At 39.6% G+C, this 16014-nt stretch overlaps 1 protein-coding gene across 5 annotated transcripts in view; it reads right to left on the bottom strand.

The window, feature by feature from the left end:
* Positions 1 to 10772, bottom strand: part of CFAP69 (cilia and flagella associated protein 69) — a 51594-nt gene extending 40822 nt beyond the window's left edge. The window contains exons 1-5 of one of the 5 annotated variants that reach the window (XM_058525123.1): positions 10442 to 10481; positions 9288 to 9412; positions 4628 to 4687; positions 2964 to 3029; positions 116 to 225 (exon numbers count right to left, since the gene is read on the bottom strand). In XM_058525123.1, coding sequence (XP_058381106.1) covers positions 116 to 225; positions 2964 to 3029; positions 4628 to 4672 — 221 coding nt within the window. In that variant the 5' untranslated portion in view covers positions 4673 to 4687; positions 9288 to 9412; positions 10442 to 10481. Of the gene's footprint in view, positions 1 to 115; positions 226 to 2944; positions 3030 to 4627; positions 4688 to 9287; positions 9413 to 10441 lie in introns of those variants that run through there. The other 4 variants (XM_058525131.1, XM_058525113.1, XM_058525147.1 and 1 more) reach the window with 4 other exon arrangements.
* Positions 10773 to 16014: the final 5242 nt, after the last annotated feature.

Genomic DNA, 16014 nt, shown 5'->3' with positions numbered 1-16014 from the left:
TCTGAGTTTTGTATCACTTTGCTACACCATAATGCATAATATCTTTGTAACACAAAACAAAACATAATAAAATACTGCATGCTAATGTAAAATAAAGTTAAAAAAAATAACTTACCCACATAATTTTAGGATATTATATGCAGATTCTATAAAACAAGGCTGGTTTTCAATTTTTCCTGCACACAAATTCAGAATTTTAAATATCTGTGCTAAATCTCTTAGGGGCTTTAATATTTTTAGTTAAGAAATAAAATTAAGATTAATATTTTATTTATTTATTTATTTTTGTGAGGAAAATTGCCCCTGAGCTAATATCCATGTCAATCTTCCCCTATTTTGTATATGGGATGCTGCCACAGCATGGCTCCATGAGCGGTGTGTAGTCTGCGTCCAAGATCGGAACCCGTGAACCCCAGGCTGCTGAAGCGGAGTGCATGAACTTAACCACTATGCCACTGGGCCAGCCCTAAGATTAATATTTTATGAACACATTCTTTACAGCACTTCTGTCAAGAAAGTCTATAGAATTCTATCTATTTTGTTAAATGCGGTCAACACTGTTTTAACTATACTAATTTTGAAGTCTAAAGAAGAAAACTTAGAACCACATTTTTTTAGGAATATTATTTGATTTTTGTCTTAGTAATCTCTTACTCAAAATATTTTTTTCTCCTCTCCTCACACCTTTAGAATCTGATTACCAACTACTACACCACAGATTCAGTGGATCAATAACTTATTATTGGGAATGAGCAATATCACATTGAAAAAAACTAACTTAGGGCCAGCCCTGGTGGCCTAGTGGTTAAGTTTGGTGCGCTCCACTTCAGTGGCCCAGGTTCGGTTCCCATGCGTGGCCCTACACCACTTGTCAGTGGCCATGCTATGGTGGCTGCTCATATACAAAATAGAGGAAGATTGGCAACAGTTGTTAGCTCATGGAGACTCTTCCTCAGGGGAAAAAAAAAAATTAACTTAATGGCTCAACTATATCCTTCATCTCCCCCACCCTCCCAGAAAAAGTACATTGCTTCGTAATAAGCAACCCAAACCTACCCTACTTTTCTGAATTACTTTATTAACATTACTCAGATGCATTTTCTTGTTTTTAAGTTTTAAATTGGTTGAGACTTTATTTCATTTAAAACTGTTATGAAGGCAAAATGTACCCTCTCTAGATCTTCAGGTAAAAGCACCTTTTATTTTACCTATTTAAAAAAACCAAATTGGTACATAAACAAATTTCAGATTTTGTTTTACAGCTAAGGGAACATGGTAGTTGTGACTTGGTTGAACCAACTTCTTGGTTGAATCTGATCACTTCTAGTCTTTTTCTAGGAGCTTCTTATGAAAAGATAGGTAAGCTAGATATATTAGAAGTACAAACTTCTGTTAACTTCCTAGAGAAGTGACCATGATACTTTAACTTATCTTTGCTTTACGTTTTATAACCTCTACAGCCACCAGCCTACTAAAGGCATTCAGAAATAGAGCCATTTGCCACCAACTCTCCAACCTGAAGAAGAAAAAATGATGGAGGTGTTGAGGTATCAGGTTGACATAGGAAAAGAATCACTTGCTACTAGTAGACTTTCTTGGCTACCAGTAAATAGTGCTTGATATCCACAAGCCTCAGGTGACTGACTGACCCAACAAATCCATATAAAACAAGGCTAAAATAAGGTAAGAAAAGAGTTAGATAAAATTATAAGACACATTTCCCTGAATGGGAGACCTAAGACGTTTTGAAATACTGGAACAAGCTAATACTAGAGACTGATATCATCTTTAGACCAGGATGAACAACTGTCGGAGAGAGTTTAGATCAATACTACTGAAAGTGTGGTCTATGCACAACTGCCAGTTCTGGAATTGTATGTTACTAGTCTGTGTATGGCAAGATGACTAACAGAAAGTGACAGTTTCCTGTGACAGTTTTATTGCATTTTACAATAGCATATATATGCAAAGGTTAAAAAAACAATAACAACAACCCAACAACAAACTGGTTCTTAAGCATGGATAGTTTTGAGACACACTGGTTTCCATATATTCTGATCAGGGTGATATATTCAGTGCGGACAATATATTTATATAATATTTTGCAGATTATCACATACTTGCATGTACATTATCTCATCTAGTCTCCCTAACAACCTCATGAGGTGCTGTTATCCCTATTTTATAAGGGTGGAGAAGTTAAAAAGCTTATCAACAGTGCAAATACTCAAGTAAATTGGTAGAAACAAGACTTTGACTTGGCCCTCCTAACTACATCCACTGTCTCTCTGAGTCTATAGAAAATGACATTACCTGCACAGAGTGAATTGCATTATACTGTTTCTTCAATTTTATAATCTCTGATAAACAAAAAATATAATTTTATAAAAAAACAAAATGTTAGATATTTTCTGGTAGACAGAACAATGGCCTGCCCAAAGATGTCCACATCCTAATCCCCGGAATTTGTAAATATGTTACCTTACATAGCAAAGGGACTTTTCAGATGTGATTAAGTTAAAAATCTTGAGATTGGACAGTTATCCTAGATTATCCAGACAGACTCAGTGTAATCACAGGGCCCTTAAAAGAGAGAGAGAGAGGAAGGAGAGGATCAGAGAAGGAAATGTGACGACAGAAGCAGAGGTGAGAGTGATGCTACTTCAAGGAAGTGGCCATGAGCCAAGGAATGCAGGCTGCCTCTAGAGGCTGAGAAAGGCAAGGAAACGGATTCTCCCTGAGCCTTCAGAAGGAACCACCCCTGCCCAAACCTTGCCTTTAGCCCAGTGAAATTGACTTTAGACTTCTGACCTCCACGGTAAGACAAAAAATGTATATTGTTTTAAGGCAGTAAGTTTGTAGTAATTTGTTACAGCAGCAATAAGAAACTAATACATTTTCTAATAAAAATTCTCCCATTTTAGTATAAATGAAACAAACATACATATACATGTAAAGGATACAAGTCCATTCTGATAACACTGTACAAGCTTCTTGACAGAGTTAATTTGTTTTTCTTCTAAATCATCCTGAAACAAATGATCTATTTTAGTTCTTTTGTGCTATTAAATCTGTCGAGATTTTTAAAATTTTCTTTAATATAAAAAGAAAGTAGAGACATTAAGATTATCAAGTAATTCTTAAATTACCATATTATAATGTAAGTATTATAAAATGTTTCCTAAAACAGTGAAGATAAAAATAAACTACTATTTAAATTTTATTAGGAAATTAAGAATCAAAACTAGGTTAATATAAAAGCAGTAACTGTTTCCAGAAATAATATTAACAATATTTGAAATATGTTGAGCATTTCTGTATGCCATGTACCATTTAGGCACTATATATGCATATTATTTCATGAATCTTCAAAACAACCTTGTTAGGAAGGTACTATTATTATCCCTCTTTTTCAGAGTAGGAAACTCAAGCCGAAACACTATATAATTTGTCCAAAATCACACAGCTAATAAGTGGTGGTGTTAGGAGTCAAATTTGGCAATCTGACTCCAGAAATTGTATTTTTAAGCTCTAAATATATGCACAGTACACTGGTACAAACCAACTATCTTCAGCCAATTAAAACAGAACTCCATACAGTGATGTGTTTTCATGACTGAATCACTTCTGTTCTTTTCATCTTCTTAAATGGTTCATGATAAGCTGTGGAATTTTCTATACTTTTTTTTTTTTGGCTACACTTATTTACCAGCTAGTAGGAGCTCTATGTAGTTGGGTTCTCTTTTTTTAAAAATGCAGATACAGTCACAATTAAAAAATAACTTTCACAACAAACACAGCCAGCAAAAGATAAATTATTCTTATAGAGACCTTATTTTTATTGTGTTTTTTTCTTTGTTCTATGTAAAAACGTAGAGACTAAAAAAAGTGTTAAAACAATGACTAAATTTTTGTGCCTACTAATCACAGGACATTGGTTTGTTTTGATTGCTTTACCACGGTCAACCCATTTTCCCTTTACTAAAAATAAGCACTCTTCTTCATTCTACATACTTCTACAGTGTGTGTGGGCTTTTAGACATTCAGGCAATTCTTGGATAACATTAAGAGAGTGTGGTGTGTGGGCATGCGTACATATGCATTTATTATCCTTTTTCCCAATGCTTAAACTCTCAATTTTGAGTTTTGTGTCTGAAATAATTTTATTTTCATTACTTTCTGTATAAGATTTCTCTCAAAATAAATTACTTATGAGAATGTATGAATGTGTACATATATCTTGATTTCATATCAGAAAATTTTAAGTAGTACATCATGATACACTTTTTCTACCCTTGCTCCCCACATCCTATGTGGTAACAAGCAATTAACAGAGGCTAGATGACTCTTTCTCTTCTCTTATGATTCCTTCTGTTTATATCCACCACGGATTTGTCCATCCCACAAAGCCAAATCTATTCTTCTCTTCCAAACTCCCTATGAGGTTAAATATATTCATACCAAATTTTAACAGTCATCAAATATAAGACATATACTATTTGAAATGTTTTCAATGAAAGGAGAGAAATGAGACTTAATTTGGGCTAACACATGTTACCCCAAATTTCAGGGAAATAATAGGTTATAAGTGATATAGCAGAGAAATTTTCTTTCAAAGCTTACTTACTTTATCAGTCTCTTCAAGCAGTTTGATGACAAGATTTAGGTCCATAAGCTTGAAAGTACGCTAAAAAACATACAACTCTTAGTATTCTATATCATGAGAATCAAGAAATCACATCAAATACACTATTTTTATATGATATTATTTCTTGGAACTTAAAAATATCTTATGACAAAAAGATAGTGAGGGGAGAATGAAGAGCAGATGAGAACTTACAGGAGTAAATAAATTTTGGAGTAAAAAAAAAAACCAATTCTGTAACTTCAGACTTTGACTAAGGTAGTGGCAACTGGGATAGACAACAGTGAATGGAATGAAAAACATCAAGCAGGTAGAATCAGCAGGAACTAATGAGTGATTCGATTGGCTGGGAAAAAGAGGAACAAGGTGAGGATGACTCCTCAGCCTGAGGAATTATACACGTAGTGGCACCATTTGCTGAGACAGAGAATGCTGGAGGAAGAGGCTTGTGTTGAGGGTGGAGATAAGTTAAATTAGGGGCAAAGATTTCTAAATCATAGGCTTAACATAATAATTGGAAGAGTTTGGGTAAATGAGATCATACAAGCAGAGTATAGGAGCAAAAGAGAACATACACATGTAAATATCAAATAATTGCTGTTATCATCATAGGATGTTTATGCAGAAATTATAAAAACATTTAACAAAACCTTTTAAGATAAAAAAATTTAATAAACTGCTTTGAAGAAAATTAGACCTCCACTTACTTCAAGTTATAGGATGAACTTATTTTCCCACCTTACCAAGGGACATTTCAGAGGGGAGAAATCCTGCTTATTTGATACTTAGTTATAGGGAAAGGAACTACCATTTATTGTGGTCCTTTTATGTGTCTGGCACTTTATATCTAATTAATCCTCAAGTCTACCATATAAAGGTAGCATTATTATCCCTGTTGATGACACTGGGGCCCCGAGACCTAACTTATTAAGGTCACATAGCTAGTAAATGGGCTAGTTGGTCTGTCTGATGCAGGAATGCTGGTTCTTTGCACCTTAGTTCTCTGCCTGACTCCTCAACTGACCACAGAGGTATTTCTAGTAATTACTCCAAAACAGGGGTAGGCAATTTTAAGGACACAGTCCATGGCAGTATTACAGACAATGGCAGGATATGATATCAACTAGATTGTGGAGGTTCTCAGAGGCTCTCAGAGGCAGAGTAAATTTGGGCAAGGAAGCTCGACCATGATACCTATGCAAGTGAACTAATCACAATTATATATTTATTCTACAAATATTTACTGGGTACCCACACTGTGTCAGGCATTGTTTTAGGTGCCCAAGTTATGGTATTGAATAAAACACACAAAATCTCCTGTTTTCATGAAGAATTAGTATGCCTTGGAGGAGATAAAATCCATAAGGAATATAGCATACTACAAGATGATAATGCTCTAGAGAAAAGGGAGTAGGAAGTGCTAGGATGCTCAACTAGTGGTTAGCAAAAGACTCACAGAGAGGGTAACATTGCAGCAAAGTCTTGAAGCAGGTAAAGGAACACGCTACGGATATCAAGCGGAAAACTTTCACACAATGGGAAAGGCCCTGGGCAGGGGTACACCTGGCATGGTTGAGGAGAAGCCAGGAGGCCAGCATGGCTGAAAAACAGACGTCTTTGTAAGCTAGGTATAAGGACCTAAATTTCTGCTCTGTTTTTTTTGTGTGTGAGGAAGATTGGCCCTGAGCTAACATCTGTCGCCAATTCTCCTCTTTTCTACTTGAGGAAGAGTAGCTCTGAGCTAACATCTCTGCCAATCTTTCTCTATTTTGTATGTGGGACGCCGCCACAGCTGGCTTTGAGGAGTGGTGTGTAGGTCTGCGCCAGGGATCCGAACCTGCGAACCCCGGGCCGCTGAAGTGGAGCGCACAAACTTAACCACTACACCACCAGGCCGGCCCCAATTTCTACTCTTGAAACCAAGGACCAAGGAGTTAAAATTTTCCTGTATTCGAGTGAAACCATGCCTTGTACCCACAAGGTTAACATGGGAAACAAAGTAACCGAAGTTTCTGAGCTTGCTTTGCAGAATAGCAGGAGGACCACTGAGAAGAGAGTAGCTTGCTGACAGCCCCGCACCTGACTAAGCATCGCGCAGGAGCATTCAGAAGCTAAAATGACCGACTGTAAGCTTTAGACGTCACAGACTAAAAGTCCACCGCATGCAACACATAGAACCCCCCCCCGAATTTGCACGTGCAACCCATGAAGAAATATGAAAGTCACGTCTGTGCAGAGGACTCTTAAAACTTCAGCCTCCAAGGCCACATGCTCCCCCTTCCCCTAAAACTCCCAATTAAAACCCTTGCTTGTAGCTTTTTGGGGAGTTCGGGATTACTCCTTAGCTGCCTGTTCTCCTTGCTCAGTGCTTTGCAATAAAATTCCTACTTTCTTCCACTACACCCAGTGTCAGAGATTGGCTTGCTGTGCAATGGGTGAGCGAACCCACCTCGGGTTTGGTAACGCTCTGAGCTCAGAGTAGAGGAGGGGAAGGACACATAAGTATTAAGATATATCTCCTAGAGTTAAGGAATCCATATTCTAGTGGGAGAGACAAGACTTAGACAAGTAACAGTGACCAACATAAAACAAGTGATAATTAGGTGAGAAATGGTGTGACTCAGCCTAGGACTATACCCATTCATGAGAAGATCTGTGAGAGTGAAAATGAAGGGGAAGTGTCTCCTATTGGGGGAGTACTTACGTTGGAGAGGTAAGATCTGAAGGTAGAGTAAGATTTAAATTCAGAAAAGAGGGGAAGGCACTCATTCAATAAATATATAACATTACCTCCTGTGTACCAGGTATTGTGCTGGGTGCTACTGGGGGGACGCTACAGAAAAACAACAGATAAGGTTTCTGCCCTCATGGAGGCAACACTAAGCAGAGCAGATGGTACGGATAAAGTACAGATTATGCATTAGAAAACCTTGAAAACAGGACAGAGAAGTGGAGCTGAGACCATTTAGGGATGGCAGAGACCTTGGACATCATCTAGTTCAATGATTCTGAGGCTAAAGATCAGTTGAGGGAGCGTCTTAAGAGTCCTAGGCTCCACACTAGGGATTACAATTGAGCAGATCTGGGGTAGGGCCCAGCTATGTACAGTTTTTTAAAAAGCTCCTCAGATGAGTGTGATAGTCACCTAGGTTTGGGGAACAGTTTTCTATAAAACAAGCCTGTGGCAGATGAGAGAACAGGCCTAGAAATGTTACGTGATTTGGTCAATGTAATTATATTAGATGAAGTAAGCAATAAGAAACTGCAGTGGAATCCTGAAAGAAAGAGGGGGTGAGTCCCAGGGGGAAGAAGGATGATAAAGTGATGTTTACGGAAAACAGATTGGGAAGAGAAGTGTGAACCGAAGGACTAATTAGAAAGGTGTGACAATAATCCAGGACTAACTGAGGCATTGTGGTGACAGGAAAGGAGAGCAAGCAGTTCTTTTAAAGCCCCATTTGGTGCCCCTTGTTTTTTTACCACATCATCTGGCCTGGTGGGGGGAGGGTTGGAATTTTATAGTTGTTGTTGTTGATTTTGTTTTATAATCTGAATCCACATGAAACTACCTCCTACACCTTTCCAGGAGTTAGTTGCTCTGTAGCACTGTTCCTACCATACTGCAGCTGTAATACACTAAGCACTGCTATTGAGAGTGGGAAATGGGGTCCTCTAACCAGTAGCAATGGCATCACCTGGAAACCTGTTGGAAAAGCAGAGTCCCGGGCTCCACCCCAGACCTAGAGAAGCAGAATCTGCATTTTAATAAGATCCCCAGGTACTCCAAAAGCACATTAAAGTTGAGAAGCACTGCTCTAGAGGGCTTGCGCATTCTTTAGAACGATACGAACGACATTAAAATAAATAGGAAGTAAATAAAGACAACACAATGTACTTGGTGATTTCAAGCATATGATGGAGCTGGCTTAATGAACTGAGGTCGACTCCACACTCTCAGTGATAGCCATTAGGATATACTGTCTCTCAAGTGTAGGCAGAGGAGGAGGTTGCAAATATGGACTAGTTTGAAAGGATTGGAAACATTTAGAGTTCTAAGGGTCTCTCATCTACTGGCCTAAGATAGAGGTCTAAAAGGTTGTCACTTTAATTATAGCAAAGAGCACCAGTCCCCACTCTGTGAGTAAAGAAACTGAGTAACTGTAAGTCAACTTTTTATGGCCTTAGGGTCCTCATTTGTAAGAGTAAAGACAAACAAAACAAGAAGGCTCACCAATCACTAAGATTTCTCCCAGCTCTAAAAAGTTGCTATTCTATTTCATTTCATTTGGTAGAAACTGCCTTTTTTCTTCAGTACTTCAAAAAATGTTAACACTCCTAGCAGTAGTTATTTAATTAATACAAACTGGAAGAGAATTCTAGGCCCTGGAAGGAGAGGTAGTAATGAAAGAAAAGAAAGAAAGGGAAAAGAGAAAATACATACATATATAAACTGTAATCATTGTTTTGCTTTACTTGATATGTTGTGGACTATTTTGGCAATGAACTGTTAAAAGCGTTCTCCCTTTTTTCTTTTTCTTTTTAACCCATGCTTGCCTGATTCATATTTAACCCTGCCCCCCTTCCCTTTTTTTTTCATCAACTAAAGGAAGAACGAGAGCCATGAGATACCAAATTCACCTACTTCTCAGTTTTGTCCCGTGGCTGGGAGAAGAGCGGTAGTGTTGAGAGCGCTGGCAGCCTTGGGAGTGGAGAGCTGCTGTTCCTCAGAGTTCTTCTCCCAGCCTGGGTTGGAACACTTCCACAAAACTGATTAGGTAAATTCCCCTAACACCTGCTCCTCCTCATGCACAAGTACTGTTGCTCTGCTGGTTACTGTGTAAATGTCTGACTGTCCTCAGAGAGCTCAACCCTATTCCCACCGCAGAAGAGGTCTCCAGTCAACTGGTCACTCCCAAGAACCTCTCCAAGGCTCCAGGATGTGGACGCAGGAGACAGGACTCCTGACGCAGCCTGAGACTTGCGAAGCCTCAAGAGGAATTCCCACAGTGGCCCCACACCATTAGTGTGAGGAGGCAGAGCTGAGAATTCACGTTTTGGGGCACGATCATGGCTCTCTGGAGAGGAGCGATGGAAGCCTAGTATGAAACAACTGACTTGAAGTTTCTAAAACCCCCTGCCACGAAAGGAGATCCAAGCGAGGGTTCCGAAGTGAAATTTCTCAACAGATTGACTTGAAAGAATTAACTTTGTATTCATGACAAAAGTAAACCAACATAAAGGACAATAAAATAAACCAATTCCATTCTCTCCCAATTCTTTCCCACCCACCCCATAAACCAGCTTCCAATTTCACATACAAACGATGCTTAATTTCTAATTTCAACGTTTTTCTTCCCTCTGGGTGCAGATTTTAGCAGCAGCAAATTTAAACATGGGAGAATTTACGCCTACATAAAAAACATCACTTGATAACAGGGATCTACATACAAAAGTTCAGCGCAAAGTAGTCATCACACACGTTTTCGCTAAGAAGAATTCCTTCCCTCCCAGGCCGGTCGTGGTCCGCCTTTTCGAAGAGGAGCAGCAAAGCCTCATCTACTCAGTTTAGTGGACGATCCGGGAGGACCACGTGGCGTGAGTCTCCAGACAGGCTGGATGACGACAGCCAATCCCCCTCCCACGCGGCGCAGTTCTCGGGGGGATGAGCTTTGCGCTTGGAACCTCGGTCCTGCGGGTTCCCCTCGTTTCCACTCGGGCCCCCATTTCCGCCCTTGCTGCCCCCAGGCCTCCTCCCCCTTCCTCCCCCCTCCCCAAAGCACAGAAGGCGGCCCATACTTGCGCCTCCTCGTCCTCAGTCACCACTCCGACTACCGGGATTGGGCGAGGGCTGCTGGATTTGATCCTACTGCCTGGTTCCTGGGCCTCGGTCGTGCCGCCGGCCTCCCCTGTTGACATGGCTGCGGCGGCGGAGTGAGGGATGGGAGGTCCTCCAGTCCTACACTGTGCCCACAGCCGCGGGACCCAAAGAGGCCCCCCACCGAGAAGTGAAGGCCGCCTGAGAGCCGCTAGAATCGCGAAAGGCCCCGTGGGTCCGGCCGTGGCCTCGGCCACCACGACGCCACCCTCATCGCGCCGCCACAGCCCACCCGCGGACCTTGGCGCCTGCCTGCCGGCCGGTTGTTAACACAAGCCAGCGCGTTGCTAGGGGCGGGGCCAGAGGCCACAGAAGTGCGGGCTCCTACGGAAGCCCGGGAATCCAAACTACCCCAAACCTAATCTCCACCTCCGCGCTCAAAGTGGGCCGCTTTGCTTGCTCGCCAGAGGGAGGCTGGAGAAGAAGACCTCGGTTCGTAGCAGTGGAGTGCTACGTTGGCGCCGTATGTGTCTCAGTCCTGGTAGTTTGCGCTGGGCCTTCTTAAAACAGGCATGAGTGGTTGGAGGTACGAGGGGATGGATGATGGACGGATAGTGTTGGAAGCGGAGCAGTTTATCTCAGAGAAGAGACCAGTGTCACCTACATTCCCCAGCCTTTTACCTTTTCTGTACTTTAGTGGCCCTACTGGACATTTAAATAAACGAACAAGGCATTGTGCACAACATTGGAAAGCTTTTGAGTCAAATCCTTGAATCTAGAGCAAATTAACCCCTGAAAGCCCCACTTTTCTTATCTGTAAAATAGGATTGCTGGAAGAGGATTGAGTGAGATGATAATTTTGTAAAGTGGTGCTTGGCACGTAAGCACCCAGTAGATGGTCAAGATTATCTTTATCTTTACTATTACTGTGTTATCTATCCATTGTATCCTGAGTAATAATACAAGAAGGGTCAAGACTTTAATGGGAAGCTTCTCCCGAAAATCATTAGTATAACTTAATCACTCCAAACACTATGGCTGTGAAAACTTATTAAAAATTCTTTAAACCTTTTAATCTTTTCTTTTAACCTCCAGAAATTCTTCAAGATTTACCTGTGAGTTTTTATGTCTTGTATAAAATTTATGGACTTAAAAATTACACATAACAAACTCCATGAAAATAAATGTCACTTCACATCTCAAGATTTCTCTTCTCATTTGTAGAATAGTAGGTTGCTCAACGATTTCTAAGGTTTCTTAACCAGTTTAAACACTGAATGACATTTCTGGCCCTACAAATAAAAAGAAATGAAAAACTAGATTGGGCCTGGCAGCACTGGAGGTAAATCACAGCCAAAGAAACCAAGCTTCTTTGGAAGAGTACTGAGAACTTGCAGTCCCTATGTCCTCACTTCTATCCATTCTTCCACTTGCTTCATCCCCAGTCCTCTGAAACTGCTCTGACTGAGCTCACCAACACTTGTGGTCAAAGTCTGTGGACAGTTTCCTATCTTCATCTTACTGTACTTGTCTGTAGTATTTTACATTGTTGACCCCGCTCCCTTTCTTGCAACTCTCTTGCCTGGGCTTCAGCCGCCTTCTTGTTTTTCTTTTATCCTTACAGCTACTCATTGGTATTTTTAGAGCGACGCTCAGGCCTTTCACCTAGAAGTGGGTTCAGTACTTCTAAGGTTGCTATCGCTCCAGGACAGTGCAAAGGGTGTGTCAAGTATATTATTAACATGACGTTAATTGCACATTCCAAGTGCACCACATCAAAAGGAGACTGAAACCACTTGGGTAAACACAATGGACTCCTGTGAGAATGGAACCCAAAACCTAGATGGTGGTGGAGAGCTGACAGTGGGATGATTTGCTTATCCTCTGTGTGCTCATCCTGGCATCTCAGGATCAGGAGAGACGAAGAGGGATTGCAAAGGAAAATTTTCCACTTAAAGCAGAGCTTGCCTAGGAGATGTCAAATGGCTACAGTATTGTGTTTCAGCACAACAGGCTGAAGCTGATAAGGGTCCATAAACCTCAGTGACCCTGGAAAGTCAGACTCTCCTCGCTGGACTTAACAAAAGACATTTTCTTGATGAATGAACAACAGGATTTTTATTTTATTTTGACCAATTGTGTACAGACCTATATGTTCATTCTGTCCTATATCCAGAGTACCAGTTTCCAGTGCTTAGTTAGCATAACTCCCATGAACTCCCCCTTTCTAGTACTTAAAAACCCTTGACTTTCCCCCCTCAGTGAACTTCTTCATGGAATAGGTTCCCTTACCTGGGAAGTTAATAGATCCAACTTTGCAATTTTTTAAAAATCTCCAATGGTATTTGTTTTATTCTTTGACAGGTGAGAAGCAGTCAGGATGGAAGTCCTCAAACACCCCACACTCAAGCCATCTTGAGTGAATTACTCGTAGTTTATGAAGGTGCCAAGCTTCCTCCTGTGTTACCTTTGCATATGTTGTACATACGACTGTCTTCAGATGTCTAACTCCCTATGAAACTTAGTTCATGTGAATTTTTCTAGGAAACCTTTTTTACATCCTTTGCTGTGTTAGATGCCACTTGGTCTGTCATTCTGTTTTTGTACTCACCGCATGCTTAATGGTATTTACTGGCTCAGCAGCCCAGTCTTCCTACTAGACTGAGATTTTTGAAAGCAAGGAGAGTCACTTTCCCAGGTTTGCACTCCATGCTCAGCGTAGTATCTAGAGCAGTGTTCCTCAAAACTTGGTGAGCATCAGAAGCATCCGAACAGCTAATTAAAACAGACTCCTGAGCCTCATCGCCGAAGTCGGGTTCAGTAAATCTGGGTGGGGTCTAAGGGTTTGCATGTACAACAAGTTCTCAGATGATGATGCTTCTGGTCTGGTGACCATACTTTGGGACCTCCTGGTCTAGATCATACTAGGTACTCAATAAATGTTCATTAAAGATTTAAAGGATTATAAATTACTTTTTTATTTGATTTGAAGCCAAATTAAAGCACTTCATAAGTTACCCAGAGTGAAGTAAATACTAAGTCCTTGCTACTCAAAATGGGGTCCTTGAACTAGCTACATAGGCATTACCTAGGGGCTTGTTAGGAATGCAGGAGTTCTGGCCCCACAGTGGACCTACTGAATCAGTAGCTCCGTTTTAAGAGTCTCAGGTGATTAGTATGCATTAAAATTTGAGAAGCACTGCTCTAGTGTGTATATTTTCATTAGTATTGTTTTGGAGTAGTTTTAACCGTCTCCGTAAAACTGGCTTTCACCAAGTATTCCATTTGTGAATTTTCCATATCCTTTGCTTTCTTACTGATGATAGTATTGGCTGTATTTATTTGTTTTTCTTCTTGTTAAGTGCACCAAGCTTAAGCTTTTTAAAAGCTTTAACTGTTTAAGTTTGGTAGTGGATTTATGTTTAATCATTATTCACTGATCCTTCTTGAATATAGATTTTTGAAGACTATAAGTTAAGAGCACAGGAGGCATTTTTATGTCACCAAAAACACAGAAGCATGTAAGGTAAAATGACTAACTATTGAAATTGTAAATTATTTCAGCAAAAAGATAAATTAATAGTAGAGAAACATAAGAGAAATGAATTATACAGAGAATAGAAATGCTTCAATCTGATAAGAGTTCTGCAGAATTTAACATCTCTGTTAAGTTACAAATTGCAATTTCTTAAAAGCAGCTGTAGACTTAAATTAACTATGAGTTTTAATAATATGTTGACCTATGCACAATTTTTACTTTTAAAAGTAACAAAGAAAGCTAAATATATTTTTAACATAAATAAATGTAATATTAAAAAATAATACTGTTCTGACTTTTTTTCTGATATTTGTTTGTACACTGCGTAATTAGCAATGTTTAGTAAAATTATAATTATTCATTAGCATTAACTAAGAACGTTTCTAATAAGTATTTTAGATTACATCTGAATTTGGTGGTCTCTAAACTAATGCCATGTTCTAAATGTTCAAGCAAATGTTATTCCTTTCCGTGTCAGAGTAATTTATTTTAAACAGAGAATTTTCATAGCACATATGAAATGTAATTAGAGTATAGTCTTAGGTTAGCTTTAGTAGGGGAATTATGTAACAGAAGGAATACATATAAAGCTGAAATTTAATCTACTATAATGTTTTAAAAAATCTTTCAGGTTGATTTTTACAGAAATAAAGCCTAAAAAGGAAACAAAAGTAATTACCTCTTTCCAACAGAATCATTAATGCAAATTAGGGAGTAATAAGTACATGGAACAGATAACAAAAGTAAAAAACAGCCACCCCTGAAGTCAACCATTCTAATAAAAGGTGTACTAATAATTCAAATTGCAAGTGATTTTTAAATAGGAAGCTGGAGGAGCTATTCATATTTAGTGGAGAAACTAAAGGATAATAAATGAATTTATAAAGAGTGACTTTTACCTGATCAAAGCTTCAGTTCCAAGACACAGGAATATTTCTATGAAATAAAAATGTTCTTGAGCTTTTAGAACTAAAAACTATTGTGTTTACATGGTGGGAGGTTATAGTGAAGTAACTCCAGGATATAATCAGACAAGTTTATTCCAATGACATTAATTATTCAAGTTCTATAACTAACTTGACTTATTCTGACTCCATGGACCATGTATTAGTTTGCTAGGACAGCTGGAACAAATACCACGGTCTGGGTAGCTTATGCAACAGAAATTTTATTTCCTCATAGGCTGGAGGCTAGAAGTCCGAGATCAAGGTATCTAAGATTGGTTTCATTCTGAGGCCTCTCTCCTTGTCTTATAGATGGCAGTCTTCTCCCTTGGTCATCATGTGGTCTTCCCTCTGCGTCTTAATCTCTTCTTCTTATTAGGACACCCAGTCATATTGGATTAGGGCCCACCCATATGACCTTATCTTACCTTAATTACCTCTTTAAAGGCCCTATCTCCAAATATAGTCATTCTGAGATGCTGGGAGTTAGGACTTCAACATATGAATTTTAGGGGGATACAATTCAGCCCATAACAGATCCCAACATCCTTTGGGTTATAATTTGAATTCTTATAAAGAACAGATTCAAGAAGAATATGCTTAGTTAAGGCAATATTGGTATTCTTGCCCATAGGACATTGATATTTCTCACAGTAGTGAGAAATCACTATTCTGATTTAACAATCTATCACTACATTTGATCAATGTGAATCTGTTCCTGGGAGATGGATCCACTTTCAGGGCTCTCAACCAATCTGGATTTTGAGCCTGCAGGACCCTGTTCTTGACTTTGTCAAAATCATCATTTATTTCATGTTTCTTTTTGTGTGTGTGTGTGAAGATCAGCCCTGAGCTAACATCCATGCTAATCCTCCTCTTTTTTGCTGAGGAAGACTGGCTCTGAGCTAACATCTATTGCCAATCCTCCTCCTTTTTTTTCCCCCAAAGCCCCAGTAGATAGTTGTATGTCATAGTTGTGCATCCTTCTAGTTGCTGTATGTGGGACGTGGCCTCAGCATGGCCGGAGAAGCGGTGCGTCGGTGTGCGCCCAGGATCCGAACCCGGGCCACCA

Source organism: Diceros bicornis, chromosome 3 (assembly GCF_020826845.1).
Source record: "Diceros bicornis minor isolate mBicDic1 chromosome 3, mDicBic1.mat.cur, whole genome shotgun sequence".
In the NCBI taxonomy this organism is placed as follows: domain Eukaryota; kingdom Metazoa; phylum Chordata; class Mammalia; order Perissodactyla; family Rhinocerotidae; genus Diceros; species Diceros bicornis.
The sequence above is the reverse complement of the archived record's forward strand: the minus strand, read 5'-3'. Positions and strand labels throughout refer to the sequence as shown.